The sequence below is a fragment of the Schistosoma haematobium genome, chromosome 1 (genome assembly GCF_000699445.3).
Source record: "Schistosoma haematobium chromosome 1, whole genome shotgun sequence".
Taxonomy (NCBI): Eukaryota; Metazoa; Platyhelminthes; class Trematoda; order Strigeidida; family Schistosomatidae; genus Schistosoma; species Schistosoma haematobium.
The window spans coordinates 37285609-37312868 of record NC_067196.1 but is presented as its reverse complement, the minus strand read 5'-3'; the positions used below and the strand labels follow the sequence as shown (position 1 = coordinate 37312868).

General features: G+C 39.3%; 2 protein-coding genes across 3 annotated transcripts in view; one reads left to right on the top strand and one right to left on the bottom strand.

The window, feature by feature from the left end:
- Positions 1-4803: 4803 nt before the first annotated feature.
- Positions 4804-27260, top strand: part of DRAM2_3 (DNA damage-regulated autophagy modulator protein 2) — a 43374-nt gene continuing 20917 nt past the window's right edge. The window contains exons 1-5 of one of the 2 annotated variants that reach the window (XM_051217561.1): positions 4804-4920; positions 11905-11926; positions 11986-12114; positions 14592-14645; positions 25167-25234. In XM_051217561.1, the coding sequence (XP_051073943.1) occupies positions 11919-11926; positions 11986-12114; positions 14592-14645; positions 25167-25234 (259 nt within the window). In that variant the 5' untranslated portion in view covers positions 4804-4920; positions 11905-11918. The remainder of the gene's footprint in view (positions 4921-11904; positions 11927-11985; positions 12115-14591; positions 14646-25166; positions 25235-27260) is intronic. The other variant, XM_051217560.1, reaches the window with a different exon arrangement.
- On the bottom strand, positions 4935-9093 carry MS3_00009241 (uncharacterized protein). Its single transcript, XM_051217578.1, has 5 exons — positions 8965-9093; positions 6823-8924; positions 6621-6780; positions 6006-6591; positions 4935-5077 (listed from the first exon to the last, which is right to left on the bottom strand). Exons 1-2 carry the CDS (start codon positions 9056-9058, stop codon positions 7846-7848), a joined length of 1173 nt encoding a protein of 390 aa, XP_051073945.1. The 5' UTR covers positions 9059-9093; the 3' UTR covers positions 4935-5077; positions 6006-6591; positions 6621-6780; positions 6823-7845.

Sequence of the window (27260 nt, the reverse complement as noted above, 5' to 3'; positions counted from 1 at the left end):
TGGATAAAAGTTAACGAAACAGAAAACTTCTAGCTTGCGTCAGGGAACTTGGTATGAGGTATTGCTTAATGGTGTTCAACTTTTCTTTGATTAGTATAGTCTCTTCTGGGTTTACTGTATGTCCGAAGAATTCTAGAGTTTGAACACCGAACACGTACTTTGACGTATGTTCATCCCATTTTCATCTAGCTGTTTTAACACTGCTCTCACGTGCTATCCATGTGACTGTAAATCAGGATTGAAAATTAACAAGTCGATTATAATCTCCGGTGCAAAAGGCAAACCACGAAGTAGGTTGTTGATAAATCTTTGAATTGTTTGTGCTATATTCCTCTGTCCAAATGGCATACGTAGAAACTCAAACAATCCGTAGAAAGTAGCAATAACCGTCATGGGTATACTTTCCTCAGCTACTGCAAAGTCATGTTATGCTGTGACTAAGTCATTTTTAACAAGTATGCTCATACCCAGTAGGTCATTTGGATATAAGGCATTGGGTATCTAACTCTTACGGTTTGACGGTTGGTAGATCTAAAATCTCACACGGTCGCCAATCGCCTTCGTTTTTCTTTGGGACTGTATGCAAAAAGGATTCCCACTGACTGTCAGAGGGACTGATAACACCCAGCTGTAGCATGTAGTAAGATTAAATTCTAGCTATTTTAAGCTTATCTGGTGCCAGTCTTCTGGGTCTGGCAGACACATGTGCACTTTCGGTTGTTTACTTTTAGAAGACTGGAGATCCGGTTTGGTTAGGTTTAAAAAATTTCACGAGTGTATCCTGAGATTTTTCCGTTGTTACTGACGGATTTTTTTTAATCGAATTTAGAGATGTGATTTGTCTTCCTTTGTCGTTTGTGTAATTTGAAGTTTCCTTCGGTGTCAAACGTCGCGTTTTAGTGTCGACTGGATATTCATATCACATTAAAAAGTCCATTCCCAGTATTGCCAGATCTACAGTAAGCAGTAAGCAACCAGTGGAATCGTTTCCTAAATCCTATGTCTATCGACAGCGTTTTCCACCCGAACGTCACGATTTTAGTCTTGTTGGCAGCTTGAGGTGTATCCGGGGAAATGTTTCGACCCAGGTCAGTTTTACTCTAAGGAACGATACTAAACTTTGCACCGGTATCCATCGAAGTGTTCAAGTATGGATTTCTGTTTCTAGCACAAGACAAACATATGTTCAGGCACCTGTTCTCAATCGTCGAGACCAGCTGGGAGGGTATAATTCGTTCTCCATATTCTTGATAGTTCATTTAAGCAAGACACATATCTGAATGATTCTGATTGATTGGACAGAAAAGTTACAATAATATCAATTAAATTGTCCAGATTGTCTGGACAGTTGTGACCTCAGTGATGATCTGCCACAGGTTCTACGATCTGTATACATTTTAGCTGCAGTCCCTGTGAAATTTTAACACTCGCAATGTATTCTGCTATGATTGGATCTTTTAATGATTCTTATTTTTGTGTATGATGAAGCGTATGTGATCCAGTTGGGGGATCTCTTTTGATTATTCCACTTGCAAGACGTGCTAAAAAATATCAAGATGTGCCGGATTTTGACCATCCAAACAGTTATGAGTGTAGAACGGTGAAGCCTGTATCATTCTTGTTTTAGGATTGATCCTTTCGCTCAGACTTGAAGGCGACGTAACAACTGTGGTAACATAGAACTTATCGTTTTACCTTGGAAACGCCATTGTGTCCTTTTTCCATCTGATAAAGGTGGACGGTTAATCATCTCTCATTTTAAATTGATGTGTGGTTGTAATGTTTGTGAACCCAAAACTAAGTCACGAACTTATCTGGCGACTGAAGGAGATAGAACAAAGCATAAATCTCTGCACCGAAATCCCTCAGATTTATTGTTATGTCTTATGAAATAATGATTTAGTTGAGCAAACCGCAACTAATGGCCAGTAAGATCAACTTCTGGGTGTCGTACTTTCATGGCCGTAACAGTGTTTATTTCTGCTGTTGAGAAATTACATTTTTCCTTCAGGCTTTCGGTTTGTATTGAATCTAAAATTTGTTACATGACCAATATATTACTATAATATGAACGGGGTATAACAATGACTTCAGCACGAATGCTTTGTGACGAAGAAACAATGCATAAAACATAGGTGTACGAAATTAACGATTAAAACAACCAGAAGTTTTACTTTAACGACTAAGCAAACAAAATATTAAGCTAAATTAAAATTACTTTTTAAGTTCAATATAGGGCTCCCCAGTTTTATGCCTGTGGATGCCCTTCGTTTTATTGATAGAGAAAACCAAACTAGTAGTGAATAGATCCTCATTAATATCGTGGATGGCATACAATCAACATTTAATACAATATGATAAGAAATATAATGCATATACAAAAGGAGGAGTGAATGATAACTTGAACTATGTTTCGACATTACTAAGATGTTCGCGACCAACTCCTAACCAATCAGCTTATGTTGTTACAGATCTTGCTTCCCTGATTTATTCCATATACCACTTAGCTCACAGTTATAACAAAAGGTTCAAAAATGGTTTGCTAGAGTTGTTGTTTTTATTTAAACTTGACCTGATAACCAATGTACATTTAATGACGACACTAATCCGATATTTTCCAAGTTACCATTCGAAGCCCATAAGCAAATACTTAGTCCTAATGCGACAGTTCTTAAAAACACTATCAAGATTGAAAAGTCTATGCCACGTAAGAAAAATGTATGTACAGAACCTGGTTCTAGATCCAATAACAAGAACATTACGAAGGCCCTACCAAATAAAGTAAGATTATACTTCCCAACACCATGCTTTACCCTACGCAGGAGAGGTTATAAGGGCAGGCTTCATTCAAATGTCCCACAAGACCATTGCAATCATTATGTGAACAGGCCTAATATTGGACAGACCACAGTGAACTGACGTGTCCCACGGTTACCCTCAAATGTTTTAAATAATAAGCCTGTAAGACGTAACTTTTCTCAATTTTCTCCCATTGGACAAGATGGATTACTAGGTTACTCACCACAAACCCAACCCCATCTGGCAGGTGCTTTTCTTAACTGTTCGCCTAGTCAAGTTCAACAAATTAATCCACTTTATCAAAATAACGATTTTTTGGCCTTCGAAAATTCCTGGTCCCACTTGCACTACAGTTTGTTCAAGCGATAGCCCATATGATCAGTCAAACATAATAAACCATAGTCTATGCAAATCGGAAATGCACAACATCAATAGGGAAGCTATCGGTTCTTTTGCACTCCATACTCTCTTTTTAAACTTATCAATGCACGTTCACTTCTGAACAAAATTTCAGCGTTGAGAACATTAGTTTTTCTAGCCAAGCCTTCTTTCATACTTGACACTGAAACATGATGCTCTCAAGCAGTATCTGGTTGAGAATTAAATGTCCAGAACTATCGACTCTCGTTGTGTCAGAGGAACTAAACGAGGAGGTGGTTGCATTATATTTGCTTCGGACACCATAACAACCACTAAAGTTGAAGATAGTGTCCTGAATAGTTTACCAGAATCAGTCTGGATATAAGTCAACACCCTAAATCATAGTCTACTCCTTGGATTTATATACAGAGCTCCTGATAGTTCGAATAATGGGAATGATATTATTATCAATGCATTCATACATTCATCTGTTATCACTGGAGATTTCAATCACCCTGGGATTAACTGGAGTACCGGTGGTTGTCAGTTATGTGATGATGAGTTCTCGGCATCCATTAACAAGCACTGCTGGTCACGGTGGGTTCGTACCCCAACTAGAGGCGTTAGTATACTCGATCTAATATTTAGTAGAGATGTTATCCCACTATCTGTAAAAGTTTACGATGAATTTGAAAGCAGCGACCATAAAATAGTAGTCTGTGCTCTCCCTATCTATCCCTCTTATAACCGACCCATTCAAAAAACCAGTCAATATAGAGACTATAAGCATGCTGACTGGGACCTCCTGCATTCATTGATTAAACTTTCAGGCTGGGATAACTTTTTTTCATGTAATATTCTCATGGATGCTATCGACGAATTCTATCTGATCGTTAACTCTTGTTTAGATTCCTCTGTCATTTTGACTTCTTTAATTTGGTCTATTCTCTACGTAGCCAAGGATATCTAGTCTTAGTGCTATATCTGGACATTTCTGAAGCCTTTGATATGGTTAGCCACCAACTTCTTATAGGTAAGCTCGCATCTTATGGGGTTCAAAATCCTTTGCTTTCTTGGCTTGATTCCTTTCTCAGTAATCGATATCAAATAGTTAAAATTAACTCTTCATTGTCTAACGCTGTCCCTGTTAGAAGTGGTATAATACAAGGTTGTGTCTTAGACCCTTTGCGCTTTTTAGTGTTTATCAATTATATTTGTGAAAGTTTTTGTGTGGGTAAGCCCCTTCTATATGCGGATTATCTTAAATCAGTTTATTCATGTTCTTCACATGAGCTGAAAAATATGCAAAATTGCATCAGCATGGAGCTTAACAAGGTAGCACGGTGGTGCTTAAAATGGCAACTGGAGCTTAATACGGCTAAATGTGGATGGATATGCTTCGGTGATACATCACTCAACCTAGACATTACCATAAATGGAGAAGTGTTATCTAGGTTACATACAGTAGTAGACTTAGGACTTAGATACTCCTAAGACTTATCGTTTACAGAACAGATATTAAAACAGACCTCTAAGTCTCAACGTCTAATAGGTTACATAACTCGAAACCTTTATAACAATGAGTCACGTATTCTAGTGTACAAAGTTTGTGCTCGACCTCTTCTAGAATATTGCATACCAGATAATATCAAGATAAGGGCTGACAGGTGTATTGAACTCGATGATGGACATTGAGCAGGTAGCTTTTCCTAACAACGATAACACTTGGGTTATCCAGTCAGCGGTTTATAAAAACTCGAGGTTAGTTGGGAGTTCTCGTTTTTTTTACACTTACTATTCTATCACGTCTGTCCAGAAAATTTTAGTAGTATTAGTGTTCTAAGGTTGTCCAATTTACAAAAATCTATCGACGTTATCGAAAACTTTTGCAAGTGCTTTCTTCGGTTATATCTGTTTGCTCCCCAGACAACCCAAAAAGCGGAAATAAAGGCGAAGAAAGGGGAAATAAAGGGGTTAATGCTTCGGTAGCGAAAGGGGAAATAAAGGGGAAAACGCATCAGAAATTCGCCTTTTTCGCCTGTCCGGGGGAAATAATGCAGATTTTCCCCTTTTTCGCCTTTTTGTCGACAAATTACCGACTTATCGCCTAAATATCCCCCGAATTGTCGCATTTTCGCTTAAATATCCGCCGAATTGCCGCATTTTCGCCTAAATATCCGCTGAATTGCCGCATTTTCGCCTAAATATCCGCCGAATTGCCTACTTATGCGCTTACTTGTCTACTTTTCGCCTAAATACACACATTACCTCCTATTGTCTATCCGTCGACAGAACCTTAAAGGTCTCCTATGTCCGCCTTTATTTGCAACAACATACCGAAGTATATCTGCAATGCAGTGGAAAAGCAGTAAATATTTTAAAAAATTTATTTAAAATATTTACTGCTTTTCCACTGCATTGCAGATATACTTCGGTATGTTGTTGCAAATAAAGGCGGACATAGGAGACCTTTAAGGTTCTGTCGATGGATAGACAATAGGAGGTAATGTGTGTATTTAGGCGAAAAGTAGACAAGTAAGCGCATAAGTAGGCAATTCGGCGGATATTTAGGCGAAAATGCGGCAATTCAGCGGATATTTAGGCGAAAATGCGGCAATTCGGCGGATATTTAAGCGAAAATGCGACAATTCGGGGGATATTTAGGCGATAAGTCGGTAATTTGTCGACAAAAAGGCGAAAAAGGGGAAAATCCGCATTATTTCCCGGACAGGCGAAAAGGCGAATTTCTGATGCGTTTTCCCTTTATTTCCCTTTCGCTACCGAAGCATTAACCCCTTTATTTCCCTTTCTTCGCCTTTATTTCCGCTTTTTGGGTTGTCTGGGACAGTAAAGCACAAGCTTAAGCATCGATTGTTATGCATATCCAATGCAATTGCTAATTCATTGTTATTTGTAATTATCTGAAAAACAAGGAAAAGGTTATATTTTATTCATAAGGAATGTGCATTTAATCAAAAGTTCACTGAAACTCAGACACACATTCTCAACACTTCAACAGTTTCCCATGTAAGTAAAAGAGTAAGCTGTTTGAAAGAATAATGTTTATTGAAATCGAGGTAGAACAACAAAAAAATTGCACGGACTATTCAGAATTGAGGTAGTCCTCCTGTGAATTCTGAAATAAAAAAACGAACAAAAAAAGTCACAACCATATCTCAATGACATGCTTTTGCACAGCTAAATACTTGAAGCTGAACTTACGGTTATGTTCGTTAGTATTGTTGACTGTAACTATAGAGCCGTAGGGAAGTTATCACTTTAAATTAGTACATACCGGATTTTCTTTTCTTCTATTTCGTTTAATCATCTTGTCTCGGATGTCGTGAAAGTAACCTTGTGTCGCTATGTCGTACAGCTTACCAAGGTCTTTCTCGTTTACAGAGGATGACAAAAAGCGATGAGTTAAGGCACCTGAAGTTTAAGTAATAGATATAGGTTACTTCGTATGCAGCTGTAAAACGTGCATTTCTGTAGTGCTCGTTTTGAAGAGGTGCCAAGTAACGCGAATTTACTGGCAACCTCCGGTGTCAGCAGATGCGACAGAACAAAACGCATGGACGTTTTTGGATCGTCACCTGATAACCTAGTGACCATTGCCATCTGTAATAGTAACAAATTATCAAATTCATGTAAATGACTTACAAATCTGTCCCTGGTTTCTTTCTGCGACAAACCAGTATCTAGCATCTGTAGTTCCTCTTCAGATGACAAAGGGAACTGCTGACTTGACAGTCCTAATTCGTGAATCACTTTACATTTCATAAGCGACCAATTTTCATTCGGTTGGTCGCACTTCTGCAGGTGTATTTCGACCAGCTCGTTCGGAAGAAGGCAAAGGTCATTGCCAACTATCCAGTTATTTGATGCTATCATAAGTTGTTTTTTCTGTAGGACGTCAACAATAACGTATTTCTTGTTAGTGGGCTGAAAAGAACATAAGACGTAAGTAAATGATTTATCATCATTACTTAAACACTAATGAAACAAAATGCATTTACAATAAAGTATGCAACAATGGGATTACAACTATATAATTGATACAATTTATGGCTATACATTTACAATCAATGTCCTGAACCGATACCCAGGAGTATTCGTGGCTAACTACGGAGCACATAAAGATTCCAATATCACTAGATGGGAAAGGATCTTCAAAGTAATTGCGTGGTTCAGTGAAAGTCCTAAATTTTAGTAGTCCATCCTCCTTCATATCAGTGACTAAACCTGGCTGGCCGTTCACTACTACTACATTATCAGGCTGGCATGAAGTTATTTTACTGTTGTTAAACATAATTACTTGTTCAGTGGAGACATCATTATGGCCTATTGCGGTAGTATTTGTTAAACCACTAATTTGAAGCCTATCGCTGAAGGACATTCTCTCAGCATAACGCTGTGCTGCTTGCTTAGCTACTGCAAACCCACTACGCACGGAATCCTTAATTGTTCTCATATAAGACTCGAATGGAAAGGCTGAAAAACTATCTAAAGGTCCATGTGCACGAACGTCGTCAGGGAGGTGCTGTAACGAATGCACATTGTAGACTAAGTTTTCACACCCATAACACCATTTGTATTCATTCAGGAAGTTTACTAAATCTATTTTGGCGGTTTCTACAACACTTTTATGTAATTGTGGATGTGCAAGCAGATACATGGATAACGCTAAACGCCGAAAATTAAGATAAAAAGGTTGTGGCAATGTTTTTCAAGAATCACCGGGCCTAAATACAGAAGGAACAATCTACATTCAGAAGCTTTCCATGCCGATACAAAGTCTAGTGTGCGGCATTTACGGGGAAAGTCAGAAGGAGTACTTGCCACACAACGAGATATTAAATTATTTATGTCCCGAATCGCACATGAGTTAAAGTTCCGCAGTCTTCGGTGTGCTAAATCTATCCATAAATTAGCTAGTTTTTTGGTAACACCAAGGTACACCATGTGCATAGGATCTAGAGGAAAAGTTACAATCATATTAATAGAAAGCGTTTCCATTATAGAATGTCCTTGATGGTGAGTTGGCTGAGTCTGACGACGGAAGGTGTCGTCTGTTCTTACAGTATATACCCCATTTGGAAAAGTCATCTTACCCTCCAGTCGTCTCCCAGGAACAGTACACCTATCGCAACCTGCCTTACCGTTATGATTCACCGTGTACCTAACAGAAGAACGAGCAGGTGCGTCACATATAACAGCCGCCAACCTAATAGCTATACATTTATTAAACTTAACACTAAAAAGACCCACGTCAGTCATTTCTTTTATTTCAGAAATTGTGTCCGCAGAAAATTCGTTGAATTCTGCCGGCTTACTATTCCCTCCGTAGATCCCTATCATGAACACGTCACTAAGCCGAGGGGCAATGATCCGTCCAAGTATAGGCCATAACTGTTGATTGGAGCTTCTAGACATAGAAAGTCCATCTATATTGACATATAAGTTTAAAGAGTCAAAATCAATAGTACACAACCAAAGCTCAACGTATCTTAGCAGATTGGTTTTCAATCCTAGATGGTAGTAAACCCCACTGCCGATGAACTTGGGTTGAACACTTGGACATGTCTTCAAAACGCCTCTGATGCTTTTCGGTATGTCCGGGATAAGAAATCTTAGACCATACAGAACCCGATCAGCATCTTTTATGCTCAGAGATGTATTTGACATTAGATACATCATAAAGTCGTTCATCTGTTCTTTGCGATTCACGAACTTTGTAGAGCACAAGTTCACTTCACTACATCCTATAAGATATATATTCACGTACGAATTTAATGTTCATACCACTATTAGCTGAAAGCCTTTGATTGATGTTGCTAGTGGACGGTGTACTAATCGAAGTACTTTCATTACAACTGACTTCTCTCTTTACTTCCATCAATTAAGTAAACAACATTGTTAAACTCAGTTACCTTTTACGGTGCTTTCATTAGCAAACTCACTGACCGAAGGAAAGTGATATTTTTTCATTAAAGCAGCTCTCATTTTATTCCACCTCCGATTATAAGTGGTTCTGTGACAACCAAGGGAACGTGACAAGTTCACAGTTGCCCTACGTCTACGAACATTCTCACTGATATCAGAAAAAGTCATATTATTGGCTTAAGAAGGTAATCAGTCACAATGAACCTAAAGTCCTGAGAGCACGTCACTCACCTGCATCACGTAAGGTTCTGTCGATGGATGGACAATAGGAGGTAATGTGTGTATTTAGGCGAAAAGTAGACAATTAAGCGCATAAGTAGGCAATTCGGCGGATATTTAGGCGAAAATGCGACGATTTGGGGGATATTTAGGCGAAAATGCGGCAATTCGGCGGATATTTAGGCGAAAATGCGACAAATCGGCGGATATTTAGGCGAAAGTGCGGCAATTCGGCGAATATTTAGGCGAAAATGCGGCAATTCAGCGGATATTTAGGCGAAAATGCGACAATTCGGGGGATATTTAGGCGAAAATGCGGCAATTCGGCGAATATTTAGGCGAAAATGCGGCAATTCAGCGGATATTTAGGCGAAAATGCGGCAATTCGGCGGATATTTAAGCGAAAATGCGACAATTCGGGGGATATTTAGGCGATAAGTCGGTAATTTGTCGACAAAAAGGCGAAAAAGGGGAAAATCCGCATTATTTCCCCCGGACAGGCGAAAAAGGCGAATTTCTGATGCGTTTTCCCCTTTATTTCCCCTTTCGCTACCGAAGCATTAACCCCTTTATTTCCCCTTTCTTCGCCTTTATTTCCGCTTTTTGGGTTGTCTGGGGTGCAGTTCTGATTCAGTCGGAACTATGCTATCCAAAATTTAAATTAGCGAGAGGCTGTGAAACCACTATTATTTCACGAAGCAATCACACGTGGTATTAAATTTATGAATATGAAATGGGCGAAGATTGAAGGACAAAAACATTACGTAACAAAATTTTTCGAATTATAGAGTGAGATATCTCACTATATCTCAATATATTGAAGGAACCACTGGCAAAGCACTTTCCCAACAACGTCTCAACCATCATCACCTTTGCTTCCGAAGCACAATACGTAAATTTTCAACTGTTACAACTCAAATGTGTATCTTTGTGGATTGTAGTGGTGGTTCTGTTTTACGTGATCACAACCTTCGCTTATGGGCTGCACTAGCCATAAAAACGCGGTTTGGAAAAAGGAAATAAACCAGTAGATAGCGCTGTTCCGAGAAGTTATGGAGTTATATTTTGAACCAAGGAGGAAGTGCAGACCTGTGAATTTTTCCCAAAATGATCATGACCTCATGACTATACTCAGTGTGTTTTCTGTCACGTAAAACGGTATTTTGTCAGAGTTATGTCCTCTGCGCAACTAAACACCGGTAACCACCGAATATAGATACCTTATAGTTGGGACCAGTTAGTTTTAGTCCATTCATTTCGCAAAATGTCGCACTTAATGAATACCTAACTATGATTTTTTAAAAGTGAAATTTCATGAGAGCTGGTATGTATTCAAGTTATACTCTATATGCTCCTTAATAACACTGGGATTTATCATAACTACATGGGTTCGTTTAAAGTGTAGAGTTCCTGGACATGGTAACAAATTTCATGTGTACCAGATTTGTTATTCCAAATAATCATCATTAAGCTTTTCTGTTATGACCCCAAATAATGGGTGCGGTCCTGCATTTTTACAACTTACTGTTTATGCGGAGTATTTACAGTAGTCGCGAATTTGTTTAATTTATTATTTCTCCCGACTTAATATAGTAACTGGTTAGTACGCCAGCTCTTGAAGCAAGAGTGTGAATTAGTTCTAAATGGGAATTTATTTAGTGACATGTACCGTTTGGGGTTTACGACTAACTGTCTTGTTTCATACACCAGTAGGGCGTTTAGTTTACAATTCAGTTACCTTCGTCAAAGCTGGTGAAGTTTTTGTTCGTAGAATTCTAGTGACTGTCCTGCAGTTTATAACACATGATAGTTGGAGCTTTTTAAATATCGGCTGCTAACAAATTGTGCAAGTATTAAATGAAGTATTAAGATAAACTGTGATCATGAACATAGGATAGTTTAAGTTATAGTTTTTGGGATTGTTACTGTTTGTAACTCCTATGTTTCAGAATTTTTCTTTTTATTAATCTCACCATAGCTAGGTTAACTAGATCGACTAAGGAAATGAAGTCTTCGTTCTCAATTTACATAGAGTGGTTTCAAAGTCTATCATCGAAGTGCTTCATAATAAATTACCACAATTGATTGTGTTGTCACAAATTAAATAAATATTTGTTTATAAATGGTGCAAGTAGTTAGGCATCATTTTTATAAATTTAAGTTTGTCTCTAGTTTTTCAAACAGATAGGTTTCCAACTTCATCTATCTACGCAGAGTTTCTCCTTACAATTTTGCATTTGGCTTTCATTTGGCTCTTTTTGAACTAATTGTGTGTTTTCAGACTCCGTTCTTCATATATTTTGTCAGCCAGTGATGATATAACTTATTTATCAAGTGCGAATTCATGTACTTGACTTCAAGCTACACTTAATGTGAATGCTGGTAAGGCTACCTGGCTCCCAAAACTGAAGCAGATGGTATTAGAACCTAGTTGTTGCACTTCGGACATATAAATCATTAAACCACAAATTTAAATAATGTAATATACTAAGTTCATTTGTACTACGTCACAACGGTGAATATTATGTGATCTTATGCACTATCGTATAATTTCATCGAATTATTTTCTGATTCTTGTAGTTGTCTGTTGCTAAATGACCAAGTAAGTAAAATCTGATTGTTCTGTTCATGAATGACATCGTGATACATTCTGTATTTCAGGCAATTTTTATACCCATTACTATATTTTTGTGGGATATCTAAATCAATGCTTCTTTGTTCAGGCGGCATTGGATTGCATCTGTTACCGATCCTCGTGTGTGTTCTCACCTTTGTTGCAGTCACGTCTTGGTAGGTGGTTTAGAATTCTCCATTGTACTTTGTTTTCCACGTTATAGTCAATTTTGACTTATCATTTTATCTTTATCAGAAAATAACTGTGAATCAAAGCATTCAGTAAAAGAGTGCTCAATCTGAGAGTTGAGTTAATTCGCAACTCAATTTACTGTCATCTATTAGGGATTTGAATAATGATGTTAAAAAAATAATTATTAATATGTGTTTTCAAACGTAATTTGTATGAAGGGTTCTCTCAGATAATTGTTGTACTCCCTTATATCACTGTTGTTATTCAAAATACTGGCAACCTATCAGGTCCTTCAACTGTCTTTAGCGAAAACTTATATCCTAGTGAAGATTAAACTACGGGTAACTTCTGAGAACTATTAATGGACTAACATTACATGTATATATATACCTATTGTATAAATGTTCAGTATCTAGATTATGTGTATCTGTATTCCTCTTATTATAAGCTTCATTTTGACCTATAGATTATTACCATACGATTTACTGTTCTTGAATTATACTGAGTTTATTGATTACAATCTCCCATGTTCACTGTCACTTTTTGGCTTTATCTTGTGTAAATGTCATTTCCTATTTTATGGTGTGGTTTGGTCTGTTTGGCTGGTATATAGACCAAGTATGTTTGAAACAAATGATTCGCATAGTAGGAGCTGTTATTGGCGTTTTGAACTCAACTGGACGGACTAGGCGAACAAAAGACCAATAAGGACGCTAGGCTGCTCGTACCGCTCGAACGTCATTGGTTAGCACATTACTGAGATTGAATAAATCGTATTTCGATTAGCGAATAAGTCACGTGACAACTAGCCGGGTTTAATGTCACAACAAAACCCTCGGGTATTTGACATTCTTTGTAGTCATCGAATACAGAGTGATAACCTAAGGGTAGTTTCCGCGTTCATTTAGTTTAAGAATAATGAGGTAGCTGACTTTGTAGATCGCTATATTTATTTAAGAATTTTCACCAGTCATACTAAACAGACAACTGATAAAAGTCGTTAATAAGGTGAGCCAGTTTGGCATTTAAGAACATAATACGGTAATGGGCTACCTATCAAACGGAGTATATTCCCCCAAATGCCCTGGCACGTCCGAGGGTGGGGAAAGTCAGCTCTCCTTCTCGAAATGCTCTCGCATGGCTACGCGTATACAACCACTGCCAGGATATTTCTACTCACTGCCTTCTCATGGTGGGTGTGTTATTTACGAAATTGAGAGGACGAAAAGCGAATGTCCGGCTCTTTAACTGGATTGGCGGATGAGGGAGGTCCTCCTAGGAGGATTGGGAAGCCCTAACTACAAACGAATGGTACATATGGGCTCCAATATTCTGAGGGTACAAATGGCGTATGAACCAATCGTTTGTCAACGGCTACCATGGGACTACATTTCCTGACGTTACTCCACTGCCTTGTGGGTCAGACCTTTAGGTCGAAGGCTCCGGGTGTGGCCCCTTAGGAAAACAACCCGCTTCGGTTTAAGCACCCGGGCAGTATCCCAGCCCTCACACAAATCGAATGTGGCGCATATCTATTTGGTGCCTCCTTGTACCAATTTTTATGTGTTTAAATAAATAAATAGATGCATACATAAATAAATAAGAACAACACATATAAGCGAACAATTGCTTTCAATTAGATCATCATCAGGCTTTACTCTAATATACATGAATATTTATACGAAAATGTTAAACCAATCAAGGCAATATGGGTCAATAATCACAATGAAATAGAATAAGTCACCACACATAATGGGTAAAATTCATGTTGATAGTAGGAAAACAGGTGTACTGATAGTAGTAAGAATAATAAAATACGATAACAAAAGTCTTATCAATAGTTCCAAGTCTATTTACCCACGTTTGACCTTCTATTTCCAACGTTTAACTGTTGATAAGACTTTTGTTATCGTATTTTATTATTCTTACTACTATCAGTACACCTGTTTTCCTACTATCAACATGAATTTTACCTATTATGTGTGGTGACTTATTCTATTTCATTGTGATTATTGACCCATATTGCCTTGATTGGTTTAACATTTTTGTATAAATATTCATGTATATTAGAGTAAAGCCTGATGATGATCTAATTGAAAGCAATTGTTCGCTTATATATGTTGTTCTAATTTTCACAATAGGAATCTTTAATATTCATAAATAAATAATATATTTGTAATATCCCAATGAGTAGAAAAATAGGATTTTCTGACGTTTCGTGACTTAGTGTAAGCCACTTCTTCAGAGAATAAATAACCAAATCATGTTTTATAAATTTATCATCGTATGCAAATATCTGACCAACTATCGTTATTTGTGACACTCAGCAGAAATGTAGACAATTTTAACTATCTAATTCGGTAACAACAAATATATATATATATATATATATATATATATACTGATTGCTCATCCAGTATGTTGTATCCACTACTTATTAATTCACACGATTTTTTTGTAGTTATTTCCTCTCTCTTACACAAGACCACTTATCACCGTATTTTCCGTACATCAGGTAAGTATTTATTATGAAATCTGAGAAATTTAATTAGTTATTTAAACATATACCTGATTCATACTAAGCTAAAAGTTGAACGTGTGAAAGCATAAGTGAAGTTTAACATGCTGCACTTTAAAACTTCAGTGTCAAACTCACTTGCTGACCTAAACGTAAATCAGTTTTTTCCTTTTTTTGTATTGTGGGTGATAAACACTCGGCTGTCGGAAACTGAAAAAAGCATCTATCTAACCTTTCAGGTGATATCATTCATTAATGTAGACATTTAGTTAGAGATAAGCTGTTCAACTTGTACTAATTTTATTCGTCAAGTGAAATACACTAGTCTTTTATCAAATGATGTTTTTTAAAGTGTCAAAATAATTAGCACTGATTATTTTCGTCTTTTCTTTGTGGCGTTATGGATATACTATTGTTGATTTTTTTATTTTTTTAAATATATTTAATTGCATAAACATTGGTACAATGGAGCACAATAAAAATAAGATTGTGGAGAGATAGTGAAAAGGCGAGTGTAGTATAAAGAGAGAACAGAATGGGCAGGAATTAGTGTACGAAATAATGATAATAGAAGCAATTCATTTAGGAAAAACAAAATCAGAAAGTAATCTTTCGGTGTAAGAAATTCTCCCACTTTTATGAAAAAAGTAAAATAAAGTTACAACAGGATTGCCACTGGCTTCTACTGTAAGCCATGTCTGGCAACTTTGATTTACCTCTCGGACTCCAACCACGTCGCCGTGAAGGTCCGACGGAAGCCACTCCTGTGGAGCTTTTTGTCATACCACGAAACCATGTCATATACTGACCACCCCCACTTAAACAACCAGTCCCAGCGTCGGCAAATAATGCCTTAGAACATTCCCAAGCCATTGAATCCGGTGTTTTAAGACAGCGACACCGATTGAATGATCGTCACTGTCCCCGAACCTCCTGATTACTAACATGTTGCCTGTGTATGTCAACAATCCTTCAGAAAACGTGATGATACAACAAAGTCGCTTAACATCCCCAACTTGGAAAGGCTAGGTTTCACAAGCATACAGTAAAATGGCTCTTACTGGCGAGTCGTAGATCCGACCTTTTACAGGTAGACCAACATCATGAAGACACCAAAGTTGAGAAGGAATAGTGAGATTGGGCAACCCTGTCTAACTCCACTGGTTGAATGGAACAATGGAGAGCGGTGATTGTATTCCCTCACTCTATCTGAGGTGCTATTATATATGGCTTTTGAGATGTTAATAAATTTCTCAGGCATACCTTTCTTCAACAGACGATCTCATAGAATAGTCCTTTCCAACGAAGCGAAGGTGGTCCTGATATCAAGAAACACTGCGATTATGGACCTGCAATAAGTATGGTGGTGTTCTAACACATGGCGTAGGGTGAAGATATGATCAATACATCTTTGACTAGAATGAAATCCAGCCTTCTCGCGAGTCACTCTTTCCCGGGTCTTGAACAGTCTATACATATAAGTATAATTGTATACGAACATTCGTCAAGATTAGAATGAATAGTTTGTATTTTAAACCAAAGTTCATTATATGTTTAAGTGGTCTATATACATGTGGTATATTCAGTCAGTCAGTCAGTAAAAACGTAGAACTTCGTACGTACTTACATCAGTTCGAGTTGCCATACCACATTCGCACAGAAATGCAGTTGTCGATTTAAATCCCGTAGTGGTAGAGGTAGGAAGAGTATGAGCAGTAATCGGAAAGATTAGGGTTTGGAGATGTTATTCAATGAGTATAATCCAGTGAAATAAATTTGGAAAAAGGAAAAAAGGGACATGGAGAATTCACAAGATTAGAATCTGGGAGAACACGAAGAGTGGATGCACCTGCGCCATTGCAAACGATTTTGAGCCATGTCATTCAGGGTCTCTAACCATCGGTTGCTATCATCTCGTGGTCCCCAACCAGGTAGTCTACACCTACCAACATGACTCAGTCCACTTGTCAGTGACTTCATGGACTTGTGCCATGTTTTGGTCTGGCCGCCCCTAGCTTCCTTCCAACCTACTCCCACACCATAAAACATCGCACGTCGAGGCAGTCGATCGTTGGGCATACATAACACGTGTCCAAGTCATCTCAACTGATGAAGTTTCACTACTTCATCAATTGATTTGCCATCCTTACCTAGTACCCGTTTCCTAACAACTGCATTACTTACTCGATGGTCCCATGATATACGAGCAATATTTCGAAGACACCTATGATCAAATACTAGTAGCCTACGGATATCCTCTACTCTTACCGGCCATGTTTCACTGCCATAAAGTAGGACGGAACGAACTGCTGCGCAGTAAACACGTCCTTTGGTTGATAGACGGGTATCTCGCCTACACCATAAATGACGCAAGTTGGTAAAAGCTAGTCGAGCCTTCTGTATCCGTGCTGAGATTTCGTCACACACCAGACCACAAGGGCTGATGAGACTTCCAAGATAATTGAAGCGGTCGACACACTCAATTACTTCACTCCCTATCACTAGTTCAGGTGTCGATGTAACCCAATCCTGAAGCAACATTTTGCATTTCGAGGGAGCGAATCGCATGCCGAACATGCTTGCATTGTTGCTTAGAGTGGTCAGAAGACTCTGCATTTTGCCAGCGTCTTCACCAAATAGAACTATATCATCGGCATATTTTAGGTCAACAAGTGAGTCTCCCGGTAGAAGTTCAATCCCTGGAAATCTAGACGAGGAAAGTGTTATTACTGAAAGTACGTCAACGACAAAGTTGAACAAAAATGGAGAGAGTGGACAGCCCTGACGAACACCACTTGAGGTAATCAATTCTGATGACAGTTCGCCATAAGCTCTCACTCGACCAGTTGTGTTCGAGTAGAGAGCCTGTATAAGGTTAATGCGCTTCTTTGGTACTCCTTTCAGTGACAAACACTGCCATAGAACCTTACGATAAACAGAGTCGAATGCCGCCTTAAGGTCGAGAAATACTACCATTGTGGGGCGTCTGAATGTGTGTCTGTGTTCTAGAACCTGACATAGTGTGAATATCTGATCTATACAACCCCGTCCAGGTCGAAAACCAGCCTGATTTTCTCTAATCTGTTCTTCACGAGCTTTGGTTAGGCGTCGAAGTATTATTGAAGCTAACATTTTAGACACTATATTAGTCAAACTGATTCCTCTGTGATTGTCACAAGAGGACTTTTGTCTTTTTTTGCAGACTGGCACAATCAGTGATTGAGACCAGTCAGATGGGATTACGTCCAGTTCCCAAATTCTACCTAAGCCCTCAGTTAATCTCACTGCTAATACTGAATCACCATCCTTAAAAATCTCAGGAGTAAACCTGTCAGGGCCTGTTACTCTCCCTCGCTTCAGATTTCCTATGGCTTTTTCAGCTTCGTAAAGGGACGGAGGACCTACATTAACTTGCCATTCAGGTTGACTGGAGATCGTGGGAAACCGAAGTGTGGTTGGAGGCCAGTTGAACTGATCCCTAAAGTGTTCTGCCCATCGATCCAATCTCCTGGATTGAGAATGTATAATATGTCCATCTTTCTCTGAGATTGTTACGCTAACGGTCGGGTTCCTAATTCCGGTTTCCTTAACGAGTCTGAACAATTGTCTGCTATTACTTATTGCCGCTGCCTTTTCCATCTCTCTTGCTTTCGCTACCCACCACTGTTCACGATCATTGCGTAGACTTCTTGTCAGCTTGTGCTTAAGCTGACTCCGCTCTTCATTATGTTCAGAGCCAGATGGAATGAGTTTTCGAGCATCTATCAGTGCGGTAGATGCTGCTGAGATCCAGTGTTGCTCCCTTACCTTACGGTTTACCTTACTAGCAGATATCACTGCTGTTTCCACAGCTATTCGGATATCATTCCATCACATATATGGCTGCCTAACTGTTTTTCTAGTTGTTCCTGAAATATACTCTTAGTTTGACTATCATTAGGTAGGCCCCTAAGAGGTTTCCTTTTAGTGTTTTCCTACATCCAGTAAGACGCAGGCAAATACGCGCTCGTACTAGAGCGTGATCTGAATCTAAGCATGTGCTCCAGAATGGGCGACAGTCTTCTATCGAGCCCCTCCATCGGTGGCTGATAGCGATGTGATCTATTTGGGTCCAACGTTGAGAAGAATTAGGGGATCGCCATGTTAAAAGATGTTTTTACCTATGCTTATAGTTAGTATTTGCAAGGAACAGGCGGTTATCTGAGCATAGCTGCAAAAGACGGTCGCGATTATCTGTTCTCTGAGCCACGACACTATAAGATCCACTTAGGTGTCTTTCCCTATCGCTTAGTTTACCTACTTGAGCATTAAAGTCACCAGCCACTATTACTACATCAGAGCGCCCAGCTCTTCGGAGAAGGTCAGAGAGCTTTCTGTAAAACTCATCTTTTACATCATTTAAGCTGTAGTCTGTGGGAGAATAGGCAGAGACGACGAAGAGGCAACGACGAGTGTCCCTATCTTTCCGACTTCTTACTGTTCCGTTTAGTCGGACAGCGCACAAACGACTGTCTACTGGGATCCACTCTAAGAGAGCTAGTTCTGCCCTAGGACTCAATGCTATACCTACGCCGGCGAGGCCACGAGAAGCAGCATCAGGGCTTCTAGATACACGAAGCGTAAATCGAGTTGGTTCTTTATTTTGATATGCTGAGGTCAAGTGAATGACGCTACTCGGATCCTGTATGCGCGTTCCGGAGACGCAGCACACACCGATGACGCGAGATTCTAAAGTTCTAGCTAAGGAAGCCTATTGTCCTGTTTGGCATAATGTTCGGACGTTAAAAGCTCCTACATGTAGTTTAGAGCGTGGTTTCAAGAGACCACGAATAGCGTTCCACGTACTCGAATCGTTTGCCCTAGCGGTGCGAGATGATAAAGAGACGTGAGGAAGGTTAGTCATGGAGATAAGAGAGGTATTAGGAGGTGTAGAAGGATTTGAATGTGACCAACTTGGTCTCGTGTGGTGTTACGGGTATGAGGGCTGGTGTCACTTCCCGGCTGCTCACACCGTGAAAGGGTATTCCTTGAGGAACCTGAAAAGGAAGATGGATTAATGTCGGCCTTAACGGCCTGGGAACGTGACCGCCGAGCCCAGGGGACAACTGCTTGAGGCCGGCCTTTTTGTGGGAGGTTTTTGACGCGTTAGCTCTGTTCTTCAAAGGGTCTTACCGCCGGAGACGGAAATCCGTGAGGTAAGGTGAGGTGTGACATTTTTAGGGTCGACCCTCTCTAACCCCCTCCTTCCTTATGAGAAGGCAGCATCGCTGCAGATGCTGGTTGTCCGAGGGAAACACTACTGCTGTCACACCCCTCGACAGTCAGCAGTACGACTTCATCCTCAAATCTTGAGTTGCTGCTTTTAGTCTTACCGTTCTCCTATCGACCTGCCTGGCATGGTAGAACCTACAGGAACATATGTTCCAACCAATATAGCTCGGTTGGGTCATCACGATAGGCAAGCCCGACCACCGCGTCAAGGTAGCAGCTACGACCGGGATGTGGTATATCCAATATTATATGACTGAAAATTATGTCCGCCGTTAAGATTGCACAATGAATATCATTCTTGCCGCGCTTAAGTGCGATGGCGTAATGGTTAAAGTAATCAAGACCCTTCTTCATATACATGTGTCTGTGCAATCAGATAGTATCACTAATCCCCACACAAATGTGTGACCCACTGCTGAGTGCATAAACTTGTGCATGGTAAATGAGTCACGTTATTTATTTATTTATTTATTTGAACACATATATATTGGTACAGGAATGCAACAAATATATATGCGCCACATAAAACAATGCGAATTTAAGAAAAAAAGTGAGGAACGTAAAATAATAATAATAATAAACAATAATGAAGAGATTGGTGTTAAGTAGTGTAATAATAAAAGTAATAGTAGGGGAACAGAAGGGTACAATCAGAAGAAATCTCTCAGTTAAGGAAGATACAATCACGTTTTATGAAGAAAGTAAAAGAAGGTTACAGCATGATCGCCACTGGCTTCTATTCTGAGCCATATCTGATAACGTCTCTAGCCACTGTGTCGCATCATCTCTCGGACCCCAACCAGGGAGTCGTGAAGGACCGACAGAAGCCAGTCCTTTGCAGCTTTCTTTCATACCACGACACCATGTCATATACTGACCACCTCCGCTTTTTCCAACCAGTCCCAGAGTCGGCAAATAATGCACGACGTGGAATTCTCTGGGACGACATTCGGAGAACATGTCCAAGCTACCGAAGTCTGTGTTTCAAGATGGTGACACCAATTGAATTATCATCTCTGTGCCCGAACACACGATGCCGAACCTCTGCATTACTGACATGGTGTTGCCACTGAATGTCAGCAATCCTTCGGAGACAGCGATGATCGAACACAGAGAGTCGTCTAACGTCCTCAACTCGGAGAGACCAGGTTTCACAAGCATAGAGCAAAACTGCTCTCACCGACGCGTTGTAGATCCGGCTTTTTACAGCCAGACTAACATCACGAAGGCGCCAAAGGTGGTCCAGATTGGCATAAGCGGCTCTAGCTTTCCCTATACGTGAATCGACGTCACCACTCACGTCACCACCAGCAATTATGCAGCTACCTAGATACACGAACTTCTCGACTACTTCTATCTGCTCACCATCCAGGGTGAGTACAGGATTGGAATCCTGCCAGTCTTGTAGAAGTACTTTGCACTTCGAAGGTGCAAAGCACATACCATACCTACGGACACTGATTGCCAACTGATTAAGTGCGGATTGCATGCCTTGGGCATTATCGCACAGTAAGACAATATCGTCCGCATACTCAAGGTCGAGAAGTCTTTCTCTAGGCAACAGATCCATACCACCATTACTTAAATCCATCAGAGCTGTTTCCAGAATGCCATCGATGGCAAAGTTGAAGAGGAATGGTGAGATTGGGCAACCCTGTGTAACCCCACTGCTCGAATGGAACAATGGAGAGGTGGTTGTATGCCCTCACTCTGCCTGAGGTGTTTTTATATAGGGCTTTTAGAATGTTAATAAACTTCTCAGGCACACCCTTCTTCAATAGACAATCCCAGAGAACAGTCCTGTCCAACGAATCGAAGGCAGCCCTGATGTCAAGAAACACTACGATTGTTGGCCTTTGAAAAGTATGACGGTGTTCTAACATTTGTCGGAGGGTGAAGATATGATCAATACATACTTGGCCGGAACGAAAACCAGCTTACTCCTCGCGAGTCAATCTTTCTCGGGTTTTGAACAACCTACGAAGTATGACGGAAGCCAATAGTTTGGACGCAATCGGAAGTAGACTTATCCCCCGATAGTTGTTACAGGAACGACGTGAACCGTTTTTAAAGATAGGGACAACTATCGACTCATTCCATGACGTTGGTACACACTCTAGTTCCCAAACCTTTGTAAACAAAGTCGTCAATTCCTTAGTCAAAAGTCACCACCATCTTTAAAAAGAGCCGGAGGTGAGTCATCTGGGCCAGGTGATTTGTAACGATTCAAGAGTTGGAGTTCCTTGCGGACTTCCGCCTCATTTGGTGGATCAATCGTCACCGGCCATGGAGGGCAGGCCAGTCTGACCGATGTTGCCGGAGCAGCAGGCCAGTTGAACTGCCCTTCAAAAATTCTGCCCATCGTCCAAGACGTCGATGGATGTTAGTGATTGGCATCCCATCATCTCCGCAGATTGTTACACTCACATCAGACTTCTTGCTGCCAGTGGCTGGGATGAGTTTGAAGAGCTTCCGGTAGTTACCAGATGCAGCTGCTGCTTCCAGCTCATTAGCACGCTCCGACCACCAGGCTTCTCGGTCCTTACGCAAGCTTTGCCCAATTTCACTACGTAACAACCTTCGTTTGTGGTCAAACTCACGGTCACCCAGAGTAGACCGACGGGCTTCAATGAGTTGTAAGGAGCCTGAAGAAACCCAGTGCATATAAGCGGGACGTTTCGCAAACCCACAAATGAGTGTACCCGCCATTTTCATGGCGTCATGCAATTGCAACCAATGCTCATCTATACTTTTCGGTGGAGTGGTAGCTAGCCTAGAAACTAGCTCGGTTTGCTACTTACTTGCAACAGAAGTTGCAACCAGCTTGCTAACATCAATCCGTTTGTGGCGGTCACTTCGTTGGCCACTGAAAAGTAAGGCAAGATTGACGCAGACCAAGGCATGGTCAGAGTCCAGATAGGTACTCCAAAAGGAGCGGCAGTCTTGTACACAACCATGCCAGCGGTAGCTGATCGTGATGTGATCAATCTGAGTCCAGGCTTGAGATGCAGAGGGAGGACGCCAGGTGGCATATCGGCGATGACTGTGCCGAAAGTTAGTGCTAGCCAGAAACAGGTTGTGGTCTGTGCACAGTTGCAGTAGACGGTCCCCGTTATCTGACCTGCGACCAACGAGTCCCCATCGGCCACCTAAACGACCCTCTTCTGTGCCTAGACGCCCGGCCTGAGCATTCAAGTCTCCGGCTAGTACTACAATATCTGTCGAACGCACTTTCTGGAGAAGAACTGATAACTGGTGGTAAAACTCATCCTTGATTGCATCCGGGCTGCAATCTGTCGGGGCATAGGCGGAGATGACGAAAAGACATCGTTTCTCACGCCGATTTCTTCTCACTTTGATGGAACTCTCTAATCTGACAGCACATAACCGACTGTTAATGAGGATCCAATCGATTAGTGCTACCTCAGCTCTAGCGCTTAGTGCGACACCAACGCCAGCAAGACCAGACGAAGATACCACAGGGTCCCCGGATAAGCGCACGCAAAACAAGCTTTTCGAAGCAACAGATGGAGATCGAATTTGTAGTACTTCACCAGAGTCTTGAATACGGGTCTCGGATAGACAACAAACCTCAATATTAAGACTTTCCAAAGACATAGCCAACCCTATCTGTTGTCCGACCTGCATAAATGTGCGAACGTTGAAGGCATCCAGTTTGAATGGTGCACGTGGTTTCAGAAAAACTGCTTCAGTCCTCGTATTCGGTGGTAACATACAATTTTCAACCGGACAGTGACTCGAGAATGTTTAGATACAACCGACTTTCCACCATAGACGAGCTGCTGCATAAGTCGAAAAAAATAAGTATAGACAGAGTAGGAATAAAAGAGGGTGAATAATGACGTAGTAAATAATAATAATAATAATGGCTCAGAATCTTTTGCAATAGTACAGATGCACGTACTCTTTGTTTTCCTTTAGAACCTGAGTCCTGAGGTCTCTATACCTAGTTTTCTCTTCTTATACCTAATCTTTACTACTGTTAATGGTACTGTTACTACTTTTATCACCTTAGGATTTCTTGATAATTTTATCTCACTGTACTAGAGTGGTATGACAACTTGAACTGATAAATATGTATGTCAAGTTCTACGTTACAAATAACATGACTGACCCGAAACAATGTCTCAAATCTTAAATGGATAGGGACCAAGAAACAATATTCAAGCGAATTAGTAAATATATTTTTTATCCGGTTGTTTTAAGTGAATATGTTAGTATTTAACAATGAATGACTAATTAATTAAACTATAAATCACTCTAAAGTTTGTGGATTACCATTTTCGGCATATTATTTGTACATTGGGGTAAGATATGTAGTATCATATAAAATCTATCAATATTGAAGATAGTGAATGAAAGAAAATACTGTTGCCAACCTTATTAGTTCATTGAAATTAACGGTTTTATCAAATAATTTATATGAATGGTTTATTTTTGCTTTTGTTTATGTTGGGATTTTCTCCTCAGTCAACCACAACAGAAGCTGTCACAAATATTTGTTAGTCCAAGTTGCCGTAACTACATAAACATGGAGAGACGAAATTAACAAGGGGAACAACAAAACAACCGGGGTTATAGTAGTATCATTGATGGTGAGAAATCATAAACATTGGAGAATACGGTTCGAGAACATGATCTGAATACAACTGATAAAAAGTACGAAATAAGATTGAAACTCAGGACTTAAGAGATGATAAAAAGTGAATGCTTATGTGTTGATCCATATGTAATCATTCAAAACCATTTAATGAGACTGAAATGAGTGAAAATTTGTTTTAACTTACAATTTGTTTGGGGCGACCCGGTTCCAGTTTGGGAAGAATAGAACACTAGAAGGCATGTGTTATTTCTTATGAAAAGTTTTGTAATTATCATTGAAGCAATAGATCCTAAATCTGAGTCTCTTGGTTAACATAAACGCTAGGAGTCAAGTAAATGCGACTAACCAGTCCTAAATCAGAAGAAAACACCTACTTAATTCCACTGCCAGTCAGAATGTATGGTTTATAGTTTAGTAGCTCTCAAAAGAATGTATGATTGACTGAAATGTTAGTCAATTTCTTTCAGGAAACATTTTACATGGTTAATACTATAAAAAGTAACCATATATAAGACAAAAATAAATTATTTTTCATTGTTACTGCCATTATTAAAAATATAGATTACAAGTGGATCTAAACTGTTTTCTTCCCACTCTTCTTTTTCTTTTTTAAAATACCTAAGTGATGCTGGTTCAAAGATCCCAGAAAGTTGTATTTTCGGTCAATTATTAAATATTGTTTCAGTTTTGGGTAAATGACAAATAACATAGTTCACATTGTTTAATATTCTGTTAATGTAATGTACTTCAATATGTATATTTAAAGATTTAATATGTAATCATAATTAACAGGTTGTAATTCAACCTACGTGTCATCTTTATCATTTATCTGTATGAGAGATTATTGTGTCTTTAGACTTGAAAGTATTCATTATCCTCACCAAATCATATATAACGGGTTGACATTAAGCCCACGGCAATTAAGATTCCCTACCACCCATTTCTAAAAAATTGTATGGTGTGAAAGAAAAATTTAGCGATCGGTGATTGGTGTACTCGTTTTGCAAGTGTGTGCTCAAGTGATAATGAATAAACATTTTGTCACCTTTAATCATTTTGTAATTGGTCGTAAACTGTTCATCTTTGTAATCTGATTAGTTGAAATTGAAATCGCATCTGCAGCTGTGATTGGATGTCAGAATTTTGATTTTTACATTTGAAATTTAACGATAGTGAATAAATCTTTTTGTGTAATCTTAGTCTTATAAGAAATTTAGACATTTTAAGAAAAAAACACCAACTTAAGTGCAATCCTACTGTCAGTGAATGTGTATTGGAATAAATTTTTGATTTCCGGTCAAGTGATTTAATGTCACGAGTACTTATATGTATCAAATAAAAAGAAAGTTGATTGAAAAAGGAACTGAAAATCGGTTTGAATATTTGATAATAGTGATTACTGAATTCGGTCGGTTGTCTAATGCTGAATACCCAATTAGTAAACAAATTATTACCGAAGTGTGTGCATAAGTTTTTTTAGTAACACATGGTCTGTTAATCGGAGAAACAAATCAACATATCAATAATTCATCATGGTAAATTACTGGTTGAAATATGTATAATTCAGGTGAAGCAACCGTAGACCATCATTTAATGAACCGACTTTGACAGTACATGAAAGTAGTAATAAATTTTCCGAAAAAGGCACTTAATATTTAGTGAAAGTTTATTTTGTAAATGGCCATTCTTAATGAAAATTAGAAAACGTTAGATTTCAATGCGGTTAATTTTGAAAGTCCATTGAAACGGTTCATTATTTTAACTTGTAAATTATTTGTAGTTCTGTATTTTAAAATTAATTATTTGGTCGTAATAAGAACTAGTGTGTTTAATCAGTCATGTGTGAATATTGTTAACCGCCGTAATATGAAACCTGAATTATCTAGACATTATGAATGTAACCATTTTTGACAAGCATTTGAAATATCAGTTTCATAAAGTGTAAATGAACAACCGTACGTCGTCTGACTTAACAAATATCTATCGACTTTAAACGTATAAATATGACAGGTTGAAATCATGAGTCAGTTGAAGCTAGACCACCATCGAAAACCTGGAAGCACTGGACGGCCGTTTCGTCCTGGTATGGGACGCCTCAGCAGTGCGCATCCACGATCCCGCACCACGCGGGATCGTGGATGCGCACTGCTGAGGCGTCCCATACCAGGACGAAACGGCCGTCCAGTGCTTCCAGGTTTTCGATGGTGGTCTAGCTTCAACTGACTCATGATTTCAACCTGTGAAATTTCTAAAACTCTCCACAAAACCCATTCTGGTATAAATATGAATAAGGTCAACTGTATCAATGAACATTTACAATGTTATTATTATTTATTTTCCTTATTATTATTATTATTATTATTATTATTATTATTATCATCTCAATTGACAAGATTCAATTCTCATACTATGTATTTCATTGACACAAAATGTTAATGAACGAAACACTTACCCTCTTTATAACATTGCGAACAAGGTGGACGCGACACAAGATATGGTGAGCATTGGGATACACCTGCATGATGGCAGCAGCTATTGCAGGTGAATCATCTGTCACAATGCCTACCACCTGTCGACTGTTGGTTGACCGTTGGAAGAACGACAGGAATCGAGAAATCAAAGTCGATGTTTCGCGACTTATAAATGCAATACAAACGGGTATTGCCTTCAAATTCATATCAAGGGCTACGACCTGATATAAATAGATATTCTCGTTA

What these genes read in the sequence shown, in the direction of transcription:
- MS3_00009241 (XM_051217578.1), bottom strand. Translation starts at nt 9,058, where the DNA reads ATGGAAGTAAAGAGAGAAGTCAGTTGTAATGAAAGTACTTCGATTAGT. An exon ending in AAGGCTTTCAGCTAATAGTG is followed by an intron (nt 8,925 to 8,964) that starts GTATGAACATTA and finishes TATATCTTATAG; the next exon opens with GATGTAGTGAAGTGAACTTG.